The sequence below is a fragment of the Rhynchophorus ferrugineus genome, unplaced genomic scaffold (assembly GCF_030347505.1).
Source record: "Rhynchophorus ferrugineus isolate W39M unplaced genomic scaffold, kcgeb_rfMv2 rfM1, whole genome shotgun sequence".
In the NCBI taxonomy this organism is placed as follows: domain Eukaryota; kingdom Metazoa; phylum Arthropoda; class Insecta; order Coleoptera; family Curculionidae; genus Rhynchophorus; species Rhynchophorus ferrugineus.
This window is the reverse complement of record NW_027472580.1, coordinates 51,019,905-51,043,612: the sequence shown is the minus strand read 5'-3', so window position 1 is coordinate 51,043,612 and position 23,708 is coordinate 51,019,905. Positions and strand designations below refer to the sequence as shown.

The following is a 23,708-nucleotide window of genomic DNA, read 5'->3' as shown; positions in this document are numbered from 1 at the left end:
TTTAAATTGTGTATTTTTTAAGTAAAATTGATTTATACAATGCTAATGATAAATTCGACATATAATACTTTTTTCTTGAACGAGTACTCTTATTATTCGACGAAATAATCCCATAATAGCCCAATTTCCTTCGACAATGTTAGTGGCACGAGTTCAGTCACTTTCGTGGAATCAATCCGGTCTTTTATGCGATACCCAACTCTGTTTGGGTCATTTACCCTCCCCCGTATTTGTTGAATATTTCATGGTGATATTGAGGCATTTTACATTTTATTTTACAGCAGAACATGTGTGATTATCGCGTCCATAAAAAAAGCATCAATTAAAAATCATCGAACTAATAGGAACTGAACTTTAAGGTCGTAAACATAACTGTGGAGTCGTCGTTACTTTTATATGTTAAATGTCATTAACACATAGAGTAATTAGTCAGATGCATGAAAAACCCGTAAAATTATTGCTCCATCTCTAGGGTTACAGCAGCATATAACAAGCCCAATTAACCAACGTCATTTTGTTATCCAATTTGATGACCAGATAGCTTTTGCAACTACTCTTGGTCAACTTTAAAACTGTCTTTCGTTATGAAGGGTTTCGCAATCACATAGCTTCCATGAATATTAGTTTTTCAAAGCTCCCGCCATGCTGCTTTTGCTGAAATAGTATTACTCAAGCCAGTGTTGAGTTCTGCTGCTACTTTTGTCAGGTGTCTCTGTCAGCCAACTTTGGTTTTTGCCCACTATTCCTTTTCGAGGATGTTGTTTTACCATGTAGCTATTATCGTCATAGACCTATTTTAAAGCAATGTAAACTGAGCAATAAATACGCGTCGCTTTATATGGAAGCAGTGTTGCCAACATGTATCAAGATGTACTATATTAAATGGTATTCATTTTATTTTTTCTATTACCTGTATAAGATGAATTGATGCGATTTTGTACTAGCTGCGATATCTGTTGTAAATTCACAAAGCTTTACTACTTGTGTACATGACAGTCCAACGATAAGTCCAACGGAAATCTTATTATTAAAAATATTCATATGGAAATTAAATTAATTAAAATCAAATATGAATTATTTAAAATCAAATTATATTAAATTTTAAAAATATTTTTATGTATCGTTAAATAATATAAATTACGTGAAATATTTAGCGTTTAACAAAAACTTAATATAGTTGTTTGACTGTGATATGAAGTAGATCTCCCCCGGAATCACGTATATCTGAAACACAGAATTAATGCACAGCCTATTCCAGGAGATACTAGAGGAATATTCAAGGGAATGGCGAAGAGTGCACGACGTGGCGACTGACATCCATCTGATGGATATTGAATAAAAACACAAAATTACCAGCTACCCAACGAACAACCCGGTAATTACTGGAAGCAAAGCAGAATAAATACTGTCACCGAGCCCCCCTCTCACTCAACTGCCAGTCGACCCCCCTTCCCCTGCGGCTTCTCACTCGACTAGAGGACTCTCGGTTCGGCGTGACGTCACGGACAAACTTAAGGGTCGGTCGATGAGGACCCTCAGCCCGACCTGCCATGAGAAGGGCTTTCGATTGTCTGTCTCTCGTTCGGATGCCCTTTGTTTTGGCTGGTGCATTGTACCTCGTCAATGTACCACGCAACGTTATGGGTCACGTCTTGGATTCGGATGTAAAAAGGGGTGGATAGATTGGTTTTTAGTTTGTCACATTTGTATCAAACCATCGAAATGACAAAATTGCATCATTAGATCAACTTGTGTTTACATGATACTAGTTTATGAATTAATATTTTAAGAGAGAATACATTGCGTTTAGTAGTATATGACGTGAATAAACCATTTTAGTTATTATAAAGTCCACCTACCAATTAACTGGAATAATACATAAAAGTCTAAATATTAAACGTTTCATTTATGCTACTATTAGAAGCACAACATCATGTAAGTAGTTAGCATGACAACCATTGATTAAATATTGGCGCCATATTTAAAGTTATTGTTTCTACAAATTAAAAGAAGTGTAGACATAAAATGTTAAATGAAAATATAAAAGCAGCGCTTTCGGTAAACTGTATAGGAACGATTTGCAATAATTCCACATATAATTAAGCAGTTAGCGTGACAACTATTGATTAAATATTGGCGCCATATTTAAAGTTATTATTTCTACAAATTAAAAGAAGTGTAGACATAAAATGTTAAATGAAAATATAAAAGCAGGGCTTTCGGTAAACTGTATAGGAACGATTTGCAATAATTCCACATATAATTAAGCAGTTAGCGTGACAACCATTGATTAAATATTGGCGCCATATTTAAAGTTATTGTTTCTACAAATTAAAAGAAGTGTAGACATAAAATGTTAAATGAAAATATAAAAGCAGCGCTTTCGGTAAACTGTATAGGAACGATTTGCAATAATTCCACATATAATTAAGCAGTTAGCGTGACAACCATTGATTAAATATTGGCGCCATATTTAAAGTTATTGTTTCTACAAATTAAAAGAAGTGTAGACATAAAATGTTAAATGAAAATATAAAAGCAGCGCTTTCGGTAAACTGTATAGGAACGATTTGCAATAATTCCACATATAATTAAGCAGTTAGCGTGACAACCATTGATTAAATATTGGCGCCATATTTAAAGTTATTGTTTCTACAAATTAAAAGAAGTGTAGACATAAAATGTTAAATGAAAATATAAAAGCAGCGCTTTCGGTAAACTGTATAGGAACGATTTGCAATAATTCCACATATAATTAAGCAGTTAGCGTGACAGCCATTGATTAAATATTGGCGCCATATTTAAAGTTATTGTTTTTACAAATTAAAAGAAGTGTAGACATAAAATGTTAAATGAAAATATAAAAGCAAGTCTTTCGGCAAACTGTGTAGGAACGATTTGCAATAATTCCACATATAATTAAGCAGTTAGCATGACAACCATTGATTAAATATTGGCGCCATATTTAAAGTTATTGTTTCTACAAATTAAAAGAAGTGTAGACATAAAATGTTAAATGAAAATATAAAAGCAACTCTTTCGGCAAACTGTGTAGGAACGATTTGCAATAATTCCACATATAATTAAGCAGTTAGCATGACAACTATTCATTAAATATTGGCGCCATATTTAAAGTTATTGTTTCTAGAAATTAAAACAACTGAAGACATAAAATGATAAATGAAAACATAAAAGCAACGCTTTCGGCAAACTGTGTAAGAACGATTTGCAATTTACACATATAATTACACATTTACCTAAAAATATAGTTATCAAAATTGTAATAAAATACAAGTTATAAGTATTGAATATTTAAAGGTATCTATTGTCACAGAGAAAATAGATATTTAACTTTATAAGCAATTTGAAGAAATATATCTCAATATCCAATATATAGTTGTCACTACTTTTCATTCCATTATATCGTTTCTATGGTGTGTTTTTATTTTTTGGGTACCCTTTTCTGAGTGCAGAATTAATGAACAGTGCTCTTAGCAGTTTTCCAGGCTTTCGTGATGAAATTGTAGTCAAAATTAGCTTGTTGTAATGCATATTTGTTCAAAGAAATGTAACCGGGTGTACAGAAAGCAAAATAATGAGACATCGTTTTCCTTGCAAAAGAAATATGCTGCAAAAGTATAATGTAGCGTTGGGAACTATCGATTGGTATTACTACTTTTTACTATCGACTGTTCCAGTAAACTACTTTCAGTCGCTATTTTCGGTTCGACTGATTTGACTACTATTTACTATTGACTATTTCAGTCGTGTACTTTCAGATACTGTTTTCGAATCTACTAGTTTCTTACGATTGATTTTTTAACGTGGCCTTGCCATCCTAGCCGCGATCTTTAAAATAATGAGTCGAATTTATGTTTGCATAGATTTATATGTAAAATATATGGTTTTATGTTTTGTTTGTAATATGATTGTAAATACCAATATGTTGTGAATAAGTAGTAATGTAAAAAGAAAATTTTGATTGATAAATAGTCGATTAATTTTGACTGGCATATTGACTTTTTCGATTATCTAAGTCTCTCGATGTTTGTCCAAGCCTTTTGAATGTTAAAACTTCCTTAATTCAAGTTTCAACGAATAGTATTCAAAATGGAACTATTATTTTGAAGGTAATACATTACAGCATTTATTTATTTCTCAAAGAAAATTGGAAAACAAATATGTACATCTCTGTCTCACATATGGCACGATTAAAAAAAAAAGGAAACACGGAATGAAACATAAATAAACCAATTACTTTTATTATATTATGTCATTGTTACTTTCCGAATATCAAAATACGGTTGAATATATTTGGGATCATTATTCTATTCCTTTATTCACACTGCCACTTGCCAATTTATTTATTTTTTAATGAACTGATTAGTACAGCACAGAATCACACAATTATCTCCGTCCTTTCCTTTCTCAAAATTAGTACAGGAAGGAATTCGTACATCTCCGTCTGATATCGCTGAAGAGAAGAACTGTGAAAGTGTGCATTTATCTGAAATAGTAATTAGTATTTTCAGTCGCTACTTTTTTTACCATCGACTAGTTCGAGTGTTTTGCGACTATCGGCTGTTTCTACTATTTTCAGTCGATAGTTCCCAACACAATGTATGACTCTTATTTAAAACATTGATAAGTTATGTTATAAAAATTCCAAATTGTCTGTTTAAGCCTATGTAGTCTGTAATTCAGAATTGTTATTTGGTATATATACAATTATATACATACGGTGTATGTTGAATTATATACATACGGTTGCTAAAATGCATTGAAATGGAACATTGTCCAAAGTATAAAGATAAGGACCATAATACAATATTTGTATCGCAAAGTTCATCAACATTTGACTAGAGTCAAGACGCATTGTATATTAAAAACATGCTTGTTAAAGTACCATCAATTTTAAGGGGTTAAATTTATTTAAAGAAATGTCTGTTATCAAATTATTTTAGTGGCATTTTAGTTGTATACGGTATTCATCAGCATAACATGGTGTTTGTATTAATTAAATTTAACATACATGTTTTAATGAGTTTTAATAATATAAAAATATATACAATTTAATTTCATACAAATATTAGCATTATTGTTATTTTAACTTGAATACACCTCCATTAAAGAACAAGTTTTTCTGGTAATTTTAATACACAATGTATCATTTGCATTGCTATTACTACATATATTTTGTGACCATTGCTTTTAATCATGTTCCAATTTTAAATAAGTTATTTGAAGTTCATATTCTTTTATATACATTGTCCGAAATAGCATCTACGTATTATTAGATCATGTGGTTATTATTTTTCATTGGTCTAATAATAACTGCCTACTATATATAAAATAAATATATAATATAATATATAATATATATGATATACGATATATATATATATATATATATATATATATATATATAATAAAAATATATAATAAAAAGTACACATAGATTCTTCTTACTAGCTTGAGTTAATTTCCAAATCTACATTTTAATTCAGAACCAGAAGCATCTTTACTATTCACTGCTAGTTTCACTAGATTTATTGCGTTTAACGCAAAATTGCACGGATTTATTATTGTTGATTGGTTAACATGTCTTTTTTTAAAACTGTCACTTGATCGTAGTTTACATAGTGATATCGTCAATGCTTAAAAATTTAAGATCCACAGTGTTTTCATTTCAGCAATATTCTGACAAATATATCCAATCTAATTATAAATATGACGTGATAAATATCATCATTAAATTACTGATTACTGAAATTACTTTTTTTTTTAATAAAATGCAACTAATCTCAACTTTCTTCTTCAAGGTGTTGGAAAGTTTCGAATATATAACAGCCTTCTAGATGTCTATTTTCCGCATTTTTTCCCTCTCAGATATTCACAGTGTACTTTTAATATCAGTTGTATCATCTGAGTATCTCCAAAATCAAAGTATCACAATTTCTGAACAAAATTCGCAAAAAGGATAATAAGCATCAGTTAAAATAAACTGTGTTTTAAAAAACGAATTTCAAACGAAAAAAAACTATAATGATACTATAATGATAAATCACACATTTTTACGTTACTGATTATAAAATCATGAAAATTACACACATTACATGTTATATAACACTGTCAGGTATATATGCCATTTATATAATCTGTTTTATGTAGCCCGGGTAGCTCAGTCGGTAGAGCATTGGACTTTTAATCCAAGGGTCCAGGGTTCAAGTCCCTGCTCGGGCGAAACTTTTTTATATATTTTTTAATTTAAAAACATATATTGTTTTTAAACTATTGTTTATTCAAAGGTTTTAATCCGATGGTAAATTAACGAATCGTTTCTATTTACTTACCTCCAGGTTAAATCCGTTCTATGCCACTTCACGGATTTTGCAGTGAATCGTTTCCGCCGCCCTGAAGTTTGTAAAATTTTATCTGGCAAACCACACCTAATGAAATAAAGAATTAAGGTAATGATTTGATGAAAAAAGGTCTTGTGACATAAATTTTTATATGGACATTTTATATGGCTAATTGTATTATTAATTTATATTACTACTGTTTTAGAATTAAGGATTTTTTATTAGGGGCCTTTTTATGAATTACAATCACCATGAAATATCAGTATTCTAATTAAAATTATTAATAAAAATAAACTAAGAAATTAATGAAATATAATATTTTACTACATATTTAACACCAGCTTATTTATTATTAAGTCCTATAGAAGAGGCATTTAATGTTGAATTATAAAAATATTTATAATTGTTAATTGATATTAATATTTACAATATTTTGATAAGTTTTTATAAATAGTATATTTTATGTACAACTATAATTTATTTGTTCTATACATTAATAAAATCTATAGATATAATCATAATATTATTTCCATACCTAGGAGTCTTCATTAATTTCACGGTGGCGCTATCTAATCGCCCCGTAGCGGGAATTCCTGCAAACTCTTGCATCTGTTTTAGCGACTCACGCATAAAAGTTTCCGTCCTCAAAGCACCGACGGTGTCATCTGTTGCCCGCGGCATGTACCCAAAGTTGGTGAGATATTTTTGCTGAAATAGAAATCTGCGTTAGTATCGACGGCCTCTAAACTAATCAATATTAATAGAATCGATGTTAACTTGGTAATTTTGTCACCAGATGGCGCCACAAACCAATATTTTTTTTAAAAATTGTTTCATACCGATTATAGAAAAAATCATGTCCTAGGTTTTGTTTTGTACAAATAACTTCTTATAATTCAGAGCATAGTTTATGGACACGATGCACAAGTCCGCTATGTTTATTATTAGATTATAACACAAACGTGCTTACCCAGGGAAAAGAAAGACATACAATGTGTGATGTTAGGGAGAACATATTATAACATTTGTTTTTGAGGCTCATTTATGTATCCGGAAATATGGTGAAATAAAAACACCATTCCTTTCTAAAATTTTCGACCTTTTCTTAGATGGGGGTTAAGGTATCCCGATAAGCTTTGTGGTATTTATATAGACGTTGAGTTCAGATTGATTTCGTTGTCTATGCTCTTAACATTTAATAGTCTCACGTTTGATAGTTAGTTATATGCCGACGATACAGTAATTATATGAATAATGTAATTAAAATTAAATGTAAACAAAAAATATGTAATTAAATAAAATTTAAAAATGTGTAATTATGTAATAATCACTATAAAACTTAATTATATCACTTGACGGATGCCCGATGCCTCCTAAGCAGAATCAGCTAAATATCTCGGAATCAGTTTCGATAGCAGTTTAAATAGGAAACAACAATTATTTGCAAGGTTACGCCAGCAACTTTAAAACTCTATGCTTGATTTTGTTGATAGCAATCATAAAGGAAACTTTAGTCATAAAGATTTCATCTGAAATCTAGTGCTGTTAGATATTTTGGGAAGATTTAAATTATGAAACAGTATTAAGTAACGACCTTGAGGCATGTCGAATTTTACATTGCGGAATAACGGTCTACAAAATACCCAGAAATATAATCCCAGATGTTGAACACAGGCGGGGTGCCAGCAGCGCCAACTAGAACCCGATAACGAATAGCTGGCAACCCCGAGACGTTTACCTGGGATGCTATTGAAGGGTATTTCCATTCATTCAGTGCTCAACCATCATTTGGTTTAGACGTGCCACCATCGACTGCCCAAGCCTCGTCTCCAGGTAACACCGCTGCCATCCGTTTTATCTAATTGTATTTTTCACATTTTTTTTATATAGCCAATAAATAACGCTCACATAATGTAAACACCACTGTTTCATTTCGTTTTACCTCTATTCACCGAGCCACATCATTTATCCTAAATCTGCTTCCATCATTCAACAAAGACAGTAGTTTAATTGATTAACCTCCGAATTTGTAGCAGATCAAAAATTTTATGTGTTAGTGCCTATTTGTACCAATGGCGTCATGAATGAACAACTGTTCGATTCGACAATTCTCGAATAGAATCTACAATATTTAAGCCTTTATCATTTAGGGTAAAAATGATGTGGCTCGGTGAATGGAGGTAAAACGAAATAAAACTGTGGTGTTTACATAATGTGACCGTTATTTATTGGCAATATAAAAAAGATGTGAAAATACAAATAATAAAACGGATGGCAGCGGAGTTACCTGAAGACAAGGCTTGGGCAGTCGATGGTGGCACGTCTTAACCAAACGAGGGTTGAGCACTGAATGACCGAAATACCCTTCAGTAATATCCCAGATAAACGTTTCGGGGTTGCCGCCAGCTATTCGGTGTCGGGTTCCAATTGGCACCCCGCCCGTGTTCAACATCTGGGATTATATTTCTGGGTATTTTGTAGACCGTTATTCCACGATGTAAAATTCGACATGCTCAAGGTCGCTACAATCATAAAACTCACTCGTTCTTGATTTATTGTTGAAACACATGCACAGCTCTCTATGGAAGCTCCAATTGCTACAGTATTTATTCGATATTGATGTAACAATGTCTTCAAGAGGCATAACTGATTGTAAATAATATCAACAACTTTTATACTCTTTTTCTTCATGTTACGTCTTAAAATCTCACACCTACATTTTCTTCAAATCGGCCAATTTCAAATGAGTTATATAGCGATAACAAAGGTTCTCGAGATTATCAATGCAGCGTATATCCCACAAAGGAAATGCGTCAATTGATTCATCGATGACACCGAGTTATTAACGTCATTTTACCAGAAAAATCCTGCACTTCAATAGCTGTAGAACTGAATGAAAATTGAGTAGATTGAAACTATTAAATACTATAAATATACTATGTAATAATAAAAGAATTTTCATGCAAATTTTATGATTTTTGTAGCATATAGTCCATCCAAGAAGCTCTAAATCAGAACATTCTTTTTTAGCGTTTCGACTAATTACATTTTTTGGACAGTAATTATATAGGTACGTTAGATGCTAGAGTGCATTCTGATCATTTTTTCACTTAAAATATTTTTTAGTATTTAGCAAAGCATCTATATATTTTCGAAAATCTATATATTTTAGTACTTATGATATGGTATGCCAGCCAAGTCGAGCTTTATCGTTCTGATATGTGGTAATCAGAAGACGTTATGTCTAGTTCCCCGCAGAGCTTCTCATTTGAGTTGTAAAAGTGTTTCTTTCACAACGTTTGTAACGTCCGGCCCAGCGCTGTAATGCAAGAATATTGATTTACGCCTATTACTCGTCATTGATAGTTATTTTCCAACAATATCTTGCTCAATTTGCTCACTTGATGGCGGAAAACATCTGCGGTAAGAGTTACAGTTGGCTTTTGTAGCTCATAATATACACCTGGCAAATTCCACCGTATGCACAATACTTTGTAACCATGTATATTCCGCTTTGATGTCGAGCTAGACGGCTGTTCTGGTTTAACCCTCAACTTTTTTTTAGAATTATCGTAGAATATCTACTTTGTATCGATAGCCACAATACTCTACAGAAATAAGCTTCTTTTATGTCTGGAGAGCAATGAAACCATGACGTTAACAAGTTTCTGAATAACATTTTCGAACTATTCATGTGATACCCACTTTACCTCCTTTTCGATCTTGCCTATTGCACATAAACGTGTGAAAACAATTAATTAAACAACTGCTGAGTTGTCTGAAAGTTGTTTGAGAGTTTGAGCAGATTTTTGTAGTTCATTGATTTTGAAACTCTCCAGGTGGTTCCTTGTCATTGACAGTAATTAATATTATCTCATGATTAGCGCGTGTATATACTGAATAACTCAATAATACTAAACTGTTATTTTATGTCGAGAATTTTAAAACGATCGAATTTAACAGTTAGGATAAATTGATTAACATTCATACTTCCAATTTTCACCAAATACATATAACTATGAAATTTGCTCCCGCAAAGTTGATTAAACCCTACTATATAAAACAAATTTTTTAGCATTAATTATTAAATATCATAGCATTGGCGTACATTACTAATTTTCAATTTTCTGAATATTAAAAATTGTTTTGGTATTTTTATTATCCAAATTTCATATTTATAAAGTACGTTCATTGACGATTTATTATTAAAATGTGGATATTTATAGCTTGTATACATAACGATATTTGAAATTTAACAGTACTGAATAATTTTAGAATCTATATATACATCTTATGTACCAAGCCTAATTATAACCTAATCCACATTCCAAGTATATTCGAATAGTCAAATTACATAACCGGTAGATTGTTGTCAAGATTTAAACTTATCTCGAATATTGTATATTGTTAATACCTCAGATTTTCCGCTACGTTTACTGATGATATTTGATTTGGGTCGAGTTATTAGTTAGTTAGGTTTAAGAATATTACATACCAATAATAATTAAACCATTTCATTTTAAATGTCGTTAATAAACCCACATTAACTAATAATAATAATATAATAACAATACGATAATAGCATAGTATGGCAAGTAATGTAATTAGTAAAAGGTTAGTCCATTTTTGTACAACAGGATACCGCAGACGAGACAAATAAATCATAATAATTAATTTCTAAGGAGTGTTATCGGTATCACTAGTCATATATTCAGATGTATACTCTTCATATAAAAGGTTAGAAATACATTTAAAGTATTTTAGCTACGATTTTTCATTTTATTTGAAAATATTTCCGTATTATTGGTTGTTTATATCTAGGAATTCTAGTGATATCAGTTGAAAAAATGAGTTAAAAAAGAAATCGGGACAAATGATAATTAAGATAATATGTATGAACTATATATATATATATATATATATATATATATATATATATATATATATATATATATATATATATATATATATATATATATATATATATATATGATAACAGACGACGACGACGAATAATAGATTCCGGTTGTTGTAAGGCATTCATTTTTGACAAATGGCTGAAATAATTCGATCTATCATACTTTTTGTTTTCAACATGGGGAGAGACTCTTACGAGTTTCTTTTTGAACCCAAATTTGTTTAAATGCTTGAAAACAGTTTTGGGGTTACCTAGTTCTATAACAATATCAACACAAGAATTTGATTTGGACAGCCAGAGCGTAACATATTAATTATGTCAATATAACTAAAAGGAAAATAAACCAATTATTTTCCACCTAGCAGATATACCTATGCCATATATAGTAATTCGTCGATTTTCAAGCTCACATCTTATATTAATTTCAGCAAAACTTTTTATTTACAATAATCAGTATATATTGTACATTATAAATAACTTCATAATTTTAGTTTTTTGAAAAATAAAACTAAATATATCGTTTTACATATTTTTTCACTTCGAAAGACCTCCAGACTTTCGATTCAATTAATTGTCATGTTAATGCTTGTTAAAGTTAATTAAAATAATGAGACATAATCATGCGACGTTTATTGCAATCATTTTGCGCTATTAGCATGCTAGCATTAGCAGGTTTCATGCAATTTATTTAATTTATTAGTTTAGAAAAATGTATAGCTTTTATTTGGTAAATGATAATAGTATATACTATTATAAAAAATAGTAAGACATTAAATAAAACAAATGGGTTACTTATATTTCCAAATTTATTACGTTTCTCGGTAACCTCCTTTGGACATAATGCAATTATGTCACTGTTTTTCTTTTCCTCAAAACGACATAATTTTGGAAACTATAATTCCTTTTAATCATTTTGAGACAGATTTTCACATACTTTTTATGACAGGAACCTAATTCGGTCCTAAAATTCGTTTTAAAATAGATTTAATTATTAAATAAAGATTATCGATTTCCTTCCTTCAAAAGACTATCGTTCTTTTGAGTTGAAAATGTATTTTTGAAACAAAATTTAATACAACTTCTTTTAGTTTAATGCCAATTTTTTTCATTCTTGTTAAAAATAGAGAAAAAGACTGTATTTTATATTTGCCAGTATCTCATAATCTTATTTAATATATCGTAATGTCTAAATTATACATATGCATTATTGCTTGATGTTATTCTTATGTGTTATGTAAAAATACTTGTTATTATTCTGGGCGGTGTTGAATTACGAGTTGCAATAACTGTTGATTTACAGCTTATTTATTCTTACCCTTTTTTGTTTGTCTGGAGTACATCAAACTCCACTATCCTGTTTTTTTCCTTTTCTGCGACGACCTCAACTGAAATAAATCAACGCGGGGTTGTATTTTCAGGTGACATCGCGGCCCATACATTAACGAGCAAAATGTTTCAATGACAAGCCGCCTCCTTTCCGTTTTCTTCTTATTTTTACGTTCCGAGTAGCTTCGCATAATTAAAAGTGATATAATACGACACCTTAAGCAGTTTAAAGGTTCGGGATTCAGAATGGTAGTAGATTAATCGCAATGCAAGGGAGCATATTTATTCTTCTACTGATAAATACCTTTAAATATATTATTTGATCATAAATGACCAGTGATTCTCAGATTTCAAATTGTTTTAATATATAAGAGGTCAGAGAGATAATAGTTTTCGTTATTATTAAGCTTATTTATTTGTTATTTAACAAAATTGGTTATATTATAACCAATCTTATCTCATTTCTACCACAATATTTAAAATATAAAATTAATCATGTTTCTCTTATAATAGAGTAAAAAGACTAATTTAAAAACAATATGTTACTGAAACTTGTTTTCATGATATTTTCAATATAGGATCAGAAATGTATTTGATATATAAGATTAATTAAAATAATAAATGTCTGTACATTAAAACATATTAATATATATGCAAACTATCTCAAGAACTAATACTCACTAACATTTTTTAAACTACATTTAACTAAATCTAATTTCCATTATGCTTATGCCAGTTTAAAATATATATATAATCCTTATCTTTTATCCATATTTTTCAACAAAAATATATATTACAAAAGCAATAAATACACCAGGCTGATTAATAATTTCTTTACCTAAATTTCTAAATAAAATTACATTGTTCTTTGCTTATTTATTTCACTCTTCGATCTCGCCCTTGCAGATGCCCATCTTTACTTTCTCTTCTATGGCTTTCATTTATCTATTGCTTTCGACTTTGTCTTATGTCACATATACCCCAATTAAAATTCTATGAAACTATTTTATAAAGTTAATTAATTTATTAAACTATTTTATAACTGAAATGTAATATTCCTTTTACCTCTTGATATACAAATTAACGTAATTATTACCTGCAATATTCGGTTAGTGTTTTGTTCAGAAATGTATTTACTAATGAAACCTGAAATTAATCAGAAATCAATATCACTAAAATTGACTGAAAATTCTTATCAGCCTATATAATTTTTCGAGGCAAAACCTCAAATTTTAAAGGCACGTACAATGTTTTCACATATTTTTATCTAAAATAATGACAAAATAATAAACCAATGAGATGTTGTAGAAACATGGCAGGCAACTGTTTCTATGGTGTAATAGAACGTTAAGCTTGCACTCGGAGGTCGCGGGTTCGATTCTCAACAGAGCAGCAACTTTCTTTTTTCTAGTTTGGTTGGAACATTTATCAAATCACCTACACTAGGTAGCAGTCCCGAGTGCTTAAAACATTCCTTATGAAGTCGGTTCAATTTTTTTTTGTAAAAATATTTTTTGAAATGATGCTTCACATCAACTGAGATATATCAAAATAACAAAATAACATCCCGCTCAAGTATAATCGACATATACCTTGTATATATTTTTTCCACCTATTTATTTCAAATCGTAGTTTTTTGTTCGAAAAATACAAATTGTACATATCGTAAGATTAGTGAACCGTTAAGGAGATCTAAGCACAGCTGGAGTCTGCTTGCGAAAATAGATTGGACAATTTGTTGAAATTAAAAGTTTAAATTGGCCTTTAAGTGCGAACAATTGAAACAGCTAGTGACTCACGCTATATAGAAAGATCTCATTCTCTTTAATTTTTTTCTTAACAAATGAGTCTCTTACTATATTAATTTCTGGTGCCCGCGTTTGGGATTAATCGTTGTTCATTGATTGATTATATGCAATAATGAACCAATATTTATATATGAAATTTAAGCCAGAATAAGTAACAAGATTGGAAAGAAATTTGAAATTTGCAAAAATTTCAAATTTGATTTGATGAAATTAAAAAATTGATTTATAATTATAAAAATGGCTTTATGTTGTACTACAAATATTTTCCAATTTATGGGTCGTACCACTGAAGTAGAAAGCTTGAAAAATATATCTATCTATAGGTAGATATTATCTCTTCGTTTGATTAAAATTGTTTTCAATAATGGAACTGAAAATAATTTTTAAGCGGAATAAGAGGAAGATGGAGCGATGGTAGATTAGCCATTATTTTTAATCTGTGCCAGGTTTGTTATCTTGACCAAAATATACTTTATTATTATTTTTTTTGTATTCCGGGTCTTCAGAAATTTTTTCGACCAACTGGTCTAAAAGATTGCAATAATAATATGAATTAATCCCCTTATCAGCTTTGAGAATACACAACAAACAACAGTCGGTAAAAGAATATACAAAACTTTTGCTTACATTATGGTCATTATTTTGAAGTTAGGGCATTAAAAACGCTATAGAAGGGTACAGTTAGTTGGTTATCGTTAGCATTTCATAACCAAATATATATCTGTTATTAATTACATTTAACAATAGATATGCTTATTATAATCTTAATTTATAAATATACGATTTGGTTCGCTTCACTCTCCTGATCTCCTGCGTTTTATCCAGTGGCCGTATTGCTTCCTTGTAATCTTATTTCATGATTTAAGGCGAAATCTTGGATCACTTCCTGAGGATACATTAAAAATCATCGTGGTCCGGTAGATTGAATATACTGCACTTGCGCGTGCGTCCCCACTGTTAGAAATATTTGAATATTCTCAGTGTTGCTTGGGACGTCGCGGGTGTGTCTTAATTTTAACAAAACTTCTGATATCCGCATAGTATTAGTCTTCAAGACGTAACATATCTTCTGTATTATTTTTTAAATTAAATTTTTATATTAACCTATATATACCACACCATTTAATTATAAATTAAAGGATATAAAACAACGAACCTTAACTATGCCATAAACATTTACTAACCGACCACATATTTGGATAAATCAAATGTATTATATATAAATAAAATTTTATAACAACTTCCTTGTACATACATTCCTTTATACTTCTCGCACTATTTACTAATTAATTACAATACAATAAAAGAAAAAGGGCTTACCCATTAAAAAATCACTACCATATTTAATGAAATCAAGACTCAATAATTTTAATATTTTGCGTTTTTTATATTAATATATTATATATTTATTATGTTGGTCGTTATCAACCAATCATACAGCTGTAGCAAGCACAATACTTTCCCAAATAACTACATTTTCAGGATTAATGGTACGCGGTCTTTTCCTGCATTTTTGCAATGCCTATAAACTGGACGATTAATTGATATTACTTAGATATTATTTAAGTATATAATTCTCTAGTACCTTGTCAAAATTCAATAATGAGAGAGATTCTTAGATTCATATTGGCTACTTGTACTTAGTCAATATTGAGTCTTATAGCATTTTTAAAAAAATTATTATCTTTCCTTATCGTAGTCCACCTAAAATTCAAGCGTAAGATAATAATCAATGACTTTGATGAAAATTACAACATTGACAATTACTCTTTATACTGTTGTATATTAAGTTTCTTGAGTTCTTGTTCCCTGAAAAAATTTTTAAGCAATATTTTTTCTTTATCATCCTGTGCCTTCCAACTTTCAAGGCCTTACAAATTCTCAACATAAAGATTAGATTGTTTAACACCTGTATTATCCACCCGACAAAACTGCTGCCGAAATTCAGTATGTATGGATACTGAAATCATTAAGTTGAGGACACAGAGAAAGCAGATGATCCTTTTTGTCATCGGCTTTAGTTGTGCAGCAAGCTCATGGTGAAATGCACATACGTTTTTGTAATCCTATTAAAATGTTAAAGTAAAAGGTCTTCTTTTTAAGTGAAAAGGAACGTCAAAATATAACTTATTATTTAAGTATTATTTTCTGTTTCAAAACAAAATAAAAAAGTTATGTCATGCCAGAAAGTCTTGTTAAATATATTATTTTTCTAAAATAAAATACATCCATAAAGCAAATAGCCCAGCTGTAAACTTCGCAACATCGACTTTTAATGTTTCGGCTTGGGGCGAGTATATTGCGCCGACGAATATACGAATAGTTCTGAAAGTAGGCGAATCTCCGGGCCACGATGATTTTTAATATATACTCACTTTGTGTATCCATTTGATTTGCAGGTCATCATGCAGCTCTTTGTTGGTTACGTAGTGATAAGTATTGGTAATTAATCGTAGAAGTTTGTTTTTGGTGCGTTGGATTACTAGTTGGTTTGATGTCTTAATATAACCCCATATTTGTAGCCCATAGGTCCAAATTGGCTTTATAATTGACTGATAATCCAATCTATTTGATTTTAGGTCAAGTTGAGAGTATCTTTCGACAAACCAGTTGCTTGAGTTTGAGTCTACTACGTTCTGCTGTCTAATATGATGGTTCCAGTTTAACCTACCATCGATATATATTCCGAGGTATTTGGCTGATTCTGCTTAAGGAATCGGGCATCCAAGTAATATAATTAGGTTTTTGTCATTTCGCCGCAATGCAAAATTAACATGCACAGATTTGGAACCATTAAGCTGTATTTTCCAGTCTCTAGTCCATTTGTATATCTTGTTGATCGCTACTTGTATTTTTTCTACAGCCTTAGACAGAAATGACATTTGCCATGATAATTCTGTCGTCGTCAAATATTCCAAGTTGTTGGGGCATCAGCAGTTTAGAGCAGATATAGAAGTGGTCCCAAGACTACCCTGTGGAACTCCAGCCAAAATAAATTTAAGTGTTGAGAATAGGGGTGTTGGCCACCGAAAAAAATATCGATATTTTGATATATTGATATTTAAGAAATATAGTTATATCGTTTTCGATATTTTTAAAAAATATCGATGGACGAAAATAGATGATAGACCTTTAAAATTAAGTAATATATATCGATATATCCATATTTTTGCTGCATTCCCAGTTGAGAATACCCTTTCATGCGAATCTCTAACGTTTCTTTCGAAAATATGTGATTCCAGTAGTAGACAGTATTCCGCGGTAGCAATTTGTTCATTTTACCAAATATTCATGAAAATTTAAATCTTACAACAATTTAAGTAAACAAAAGTCTTAGCTCGTAAAGTCTTTAGTTGAGTGAACTTATTGTAAATAAAATGAATAGCTTATCTACAAAAGGTTTGTATAACATCAATAAATTAAAATTCACCGTAGACCCGTAATATGATTTACAATTTTTAAAACTCATTTAAATTAGTGGCAGATTTAGCAGCAGGCTGAGTAGGCTGGAGCTTAGGACACTGGAAAAGGACTGGAAAAAGCACCACGTCTGTTGCATCTTAAATATAGAATTTATGGGAAAAAATGTTGGTATTCTTGTTATTTTATAAAAGACTAAACCGAGTGATTGAATCTGCCAATCAATATGTTGTGAGGAATATTGTGATTCATCGTATGTTTTAATTAGCAGTGTTTATAATATTCACAAATATTTTAACAAGAAGGTAGACGCATAAAAACATATTTATACTTCTTAACTTAACTAAAACATCCGATGTTTTAAAAAAGGTTTATTATGTTTAAGCTCAAGTAATATTGGATTCAGTTCAAAAACACTTCATTCGATTAAGTAAATTAGCGCAAAAGCCTATCTAATGAAATAAAAACAGAGATATTAAATTTGTCTCAAAATGTTTACGGTTTAATCCCAAAAAATATCAGAGGTCATTTACCTTATTGCAACATATATAGTAATATGGCAAGTTTATTAAAGTGTTTAAAGTGACAAATTCTATTTTATCCATGTTCTTATATAAGTACGGCCAACAAAAGTTAATTTTCAAAGCATTAAACATTGGTATTCACAGTAATCTTATAAATCTGACACATTCATACTTGGAAAACCGATCATAACAAATCAAAGTTGGTGGTTCTATTTCCACCAGGATATTCATCTAATATGGTGTTCCATAGGGTTCTCCACTCCCTACTGTTAAAACAGCTACAAGGCTTCTATCCCTAAAGTTGAGTTGGCGAATGACGCTGCTTTCTTTCTAGGGTTTCGATCATATATGCACCAAACTCTAAGATCAGCTAAACGTAAGTGTGAAATGGCCCAAAAAGCGATAATTTTCCTCCTTGAAAGCTCTCTTATTGAAAAAGTTCTCATTCCGTGGCTAAAGAAATTTACCTACCTTATTAATTATATAAATAGCTACACTAATAATATAAATCGCCTACTTGCCAAACAGCAGGAGAACATTTTGCACAGTTGCAATGTAACAGTTAAAGTAGATAGATATAAATCGCTGGTGATGACACATTTTTCAATCTTTCAAGCTTTTACTTTGTTATTACTTATTAAGAATAAATAACAAAAAGGATATTTCTAAGATAGAATCTGTTTAAACATTTTTATTTTTATCTAAAAATTTTTTAAATTAAATTAATTCGACAATGCTCATAACTGATTGTACTTATTGTGCCAAGGTCAAAGTTTAGGTGGCATTGTGCCATCTGACAGTGATATGAATAAAGATTTAAAAGTTTACAGTACGATTTTACACTAATTATCAGTATTTACAATTATAATATAATATAAAACACATAAATGATCCATAAATATGCCCAGGTAGATTACTAACAAACGAGAGAAAGTGTCTGATCAGCATTATGTATTGTTGTTATAGTACTTATGTGTACCAAATATTGTAATATAGTCATGAGTAATGATAAAATAAGTCATGAGTGTTTGTATTATAGATTCAACAGCGCATATGATACTGATATTGCATCAACGACTTTTTAATTTAAAGTGATATACATAGCTTTTTCAGCGAAACAACTGTACATAGTAGATTTCATCTATTAAACAATGTATATAAACACTGAAATATTTATTAATTGGTCATAATAAAATAAATATGTATATAATAAATATTATATGAGACATCTATTTATTATATACATAATTATTAATTTAAGATTAATAATTATCTAAATTTATAACAATATCAATTAAAATACATTTAAATATATTGAATATAAATTATATCATCTATTTTATGAATATTGCGGATACAAGGAAAGATTAGCAATGGTTAAAGCTTATATGTAATTTTATGTTATATGGCCTTTGGTCAAGTTCAAGTCATGTAGAGATCAAGAGTTTAACATTTTCAAAAGGAATGCTTTATACTTTATAAAAAATTCTTTAATCTAAGGGATAATTCTAGTTGACTTTAATTTCACCTAATGATTTCTGACATGAACGAAATAAAACGGTTATTAGTAGGAGTATGTCTTTTTAAAACAAATTAATCTAGCTGCTTAATCGAAAGGTATAAAATGAAATCATCATGGGATTACCAGAATTAGAAAGTAAGAAGAATCACCTACCCTCTCTTTACTTTTATCAGATTCATAATATACATGTCCAGGAATCCAATTTGACTTTTAAGAAATTTGATGAAAAATGGTTCTGATGAGACAATATAATAAAATATATTGTAAAGATTATTATTTAGGATAACATCCTGCGGATCATCAAATTTTCAGGCAGTAAGACAACCCACCTTGATTATTGAAGTAACTGAGACAATTACAGTCATTTCAATAGCCGAATTCGCATCCACAATGTCTTGGGTTTAACACCTTACCCATGTCACCAAAAATGTTGTCAAACTATGTTTTCCCCCTTTAAAAATGCTATTTATAATTTATCTCCAATAATATTTAATACAATCGTAACAAAGAAATGTAATATGGATACCGTCTGAATCATTTAATAGTAACGAATAGTATTTATAAAGTTTCAATTTACATCTGAATGACTAAAAGATAATTTTAGGGATTCATATGTACACATGCGTTTATTAATAATGAAGTTTTATATGAATATATGAATTCGTTCGGCTATATTTAAGTTTGTATCGTAAATTCGATCTTTCAAAGCAGACACAAGATGGCATGCGCTTAAAAATACATATACATACAATGGGCAATGCTGTCTGTGCATTTCCTAATAAGTTTCGAGACACTATAGGGTAACTGACCTCAACGATATCTGATAAAACACTAAGCAGTTTTTTAACCCTTTGACAATAAGCTAAAACTGTCAGTTGATTATAGTATTAATTATAGTAACAAAATAACTATAGATATAGTCAGAAAAGTTTTAATATAATGTCAATAACAAGCAATTCATAAAATAAAATCAAATTTTAAAATAATATTGAATAATGAAATATGTTAATTCACCTATTTTTAGGACAACAAAATCATCCTAAACTGAGATTATATCCTGTTGTTTTATAATATGATAGTTAATTAATAGTTTGTTATATACAAATATTTGACTTTTGCAGTTGTAATGTATTCTTGTTGAAATTAATCTTAAATTTGTTTGTTTGTAGTTTAAAAAATTATTTTATGGAAAAAATGGACAAGTTGTTGAATGGCTGCATAAAACGACAGTAAGTGTATGTAGCTATCAGAAAATAGACGAAGCAAATCCATATTATTTATTACACCATTGAGTTTTAACATATATAGAGATACAAACGCTGTATATATTTGGTGAATGATATTAATCTCAACAACGCCCATTAATCATGCAAATAATTCACTATTAAGAACTAAATTTATAATATTTTTAGAACATCTTTTGTCTTTAGTTGATATACATTAAATTAAGTGCTTAACTGTAACTATAATTATAATAATAATAATAATATAATAACCAACTTTAGAAATCATCCCAGAAAACATCCGGTTTTACCCAGCCTGGTAACTGGCGTGACTGGGATCATTTTCCTTGTCGGATTTTACACTCTTGCCTAGAACATTCACAAATTTTAAACAATTACAAACATAAATTTACGACCATGCCCCAGCAGGATTCGAACCCGCGGCTATCGCAACAGTAGGACCGTCCCATCACCTTTACCTATAATGTTAACAATTGGCATCGTACGTGTCATTGAAGGTAAAACATCATTATAGGGATTTGGTTATAAAGTTTATATTGCAAGTTAATTGTTTATAGTTTAATGTAGTTAATCATAAACTAGGAATCATAAAAAACTCTTCAATTATAACCTAAATTTTCTTTTTTATCAACTTATCTACAGACTCTGTTTTTATTTAATAAGTTTAAAGGATAAGAAAATTATACAACACTGTTGTTTTGGCCATTCAAGATAATGCATTAAGGAGATCTGTTCGGAACCCTAAAAAGGTCGATACCACAATCCTCTTCAGTGGGGAAATCAGTTTTTTCTAAATTAGATTTTTTGTTATTAAACAATGCCCGCTTGGTTGGCGCACTGGTTCAGCTGACATGAGGGATTTACGTTTGTGATTGTCATTACCCCCATAGGTAAGGCAAAATCTGATAGCAATATCTATATAGTCACACTATAAACCTAGCTGGTATGACCGCCTCAAAATATTCAGTAAATCTGAGGAAATCAACAGATTAATATCTAATATACTCAACATTGATTTTTTTTATAATTAATTGTATTATATGTTTTATATTAAATGTTTAAGTCCAGCAATTTGTAAATTCGTTCAATCAGACAATATTTCTCACTTTATTCTAGGTAGAAAGAGATACAATGCTATCTGATAAGTTCGAACATGTAACTGAATTAGCTACAAAAGTTGTTCGGTTGTCAAATGTCTGCAAAATTCTTCCAAACATTAATTATAATAACTAGCGGTTATGATCCGGCAAACGTTGTTTCAGCACTTTGCTTGTTTTGATGAATTTTAAATCGGTGTGTGTTATTAATCTGGTTGACTTGCCGAGGCCATTAAATAGTCAGAGTTTGAAACAGGTGTAAGATAATAGAGGCACCCTCTTGCCAGTAAAATGCGTTAGAGATGTAAGCTTTTTTACTTTTAAATACTAAGTTGCTGCGGTTTATATTGAACATATTACTTAGCGAGTTCCAGTTGCGTTGAATTGTATGGGCATAGTTACTAAAATATCTCAAAAAATGGAAAACAATATAAACAAAACAATAAATGAACCGGGGGATGAATCAAAATCACCTTGATGTTGACTCTATCAGATCAGATATATGAAATGTATAAAAACAGTGAGTAGTTTTATCAATATAAACATTATTTAATACAATTATTTCAGAGGAAACTGTTATATTTTGGATAATATTAGATATAAATAGTGAAAAGATAATCCCGAAGAGGTGTAATGGGACTTCCGGACATTGCTTTTAAAAGAATACAATTCTTAAAAGCGTATAATAAAATCAAAGAAAATTTACTATTTTGACCTGTGTATATTTCAGAATGGGACATTGGGTAAAATAGCGTAAAAACAACAAAAGTTGATTAATAAAGGTAAACTTTGGAATAATAAATGATTAGCTTTTTTTTAGTCATAACATCTATTAATAATTCATTGCAGATATATTGTTATTCATGCTGAAAACAGGAATAGTTTTATTGCTGGTACAGAGTTAGTGTTGTCCTCTAAAGAAACACTGCACTGAAGGAAATATGAACTAAACGTAAGAGGTAAATATGAATGAAAGTAAAATAAATTACTTTTATAAATATTTTATAATTCTTAATTAGGTGAATTAGGATACCGCTCTATATCATAACTACTTTATATAAATCTACCTCGTAGATGGCGTGGAAAAAATTCAATGTAAATATAATAAAATAATATTAACCTACAAACTACTGTGGCTTTATAATTAATTAAGTCCTTTACGTACTAAAACTCATAGCTGGTGCCGCAACAGTGCGATGCCTTGACATCATCAATTTAGATGACGTGAGTTCACTGTTTTATTGAACGGGCTATAAATCCATTGGAACATAAACCAAACTGTCTATGTCTAGACGTCTTACTCACCACTGTGATTCAACTTAACATAAATAGCTCCACCTGGTCTTCGAATATACAGTGACGTCTATTTTTAGATATCTCACTCGTTACACTATTGAATTTTAACATAGGCGCTTGCATATTGAATAGATAGTTCTTGGCCAGGATTGCAACAAACGCGTGATATAACATATATACCTTATGATAAA

At 30.1% G+C, this 23,708-nt stretch overlaps 1 protein-coding gene and 1 non-coding gene across 3 annotated transcripts in view; one reads left to right on the top strand and one right to left on the bottom strand.

Moving 5' to 3' along the window:
- The window catches only part of LOC143198171 (matrix metalloproteinase-2), a 211,835-nt gene that overhangs the window by 76,989 nt on the left and 111,138 nt on the right, over positions 1 to 23,708 (bottom strand). For both annotated transcript variants that reach the window (XM_076407237.1, XM_076407244.1), the window contains 2 exons: positions 6,898 to 7,070; positions 6,354 to 6,449 (listed from right to left, as the gene is read on the bottom strand). In XM_076407237.1, the coding sequence (XP_076263352.1) occupies positions 6,354 to 6,449; positions 6,898 to 7,070 (269 nt within the window). The remainder of the gene's footprint in view (positions 1 to 6,353; positions 6,450 to 6,897; positions 7,071 to 23,708) is intronic.
- Positions 6,171 to 6,243, top strand: TRNAK-UUU (transfer RNA lysine (anticodon UUU)). The gene has a single exon. It is a non-coding gene; the product is annotated as a tRNA-Lys (tRNA).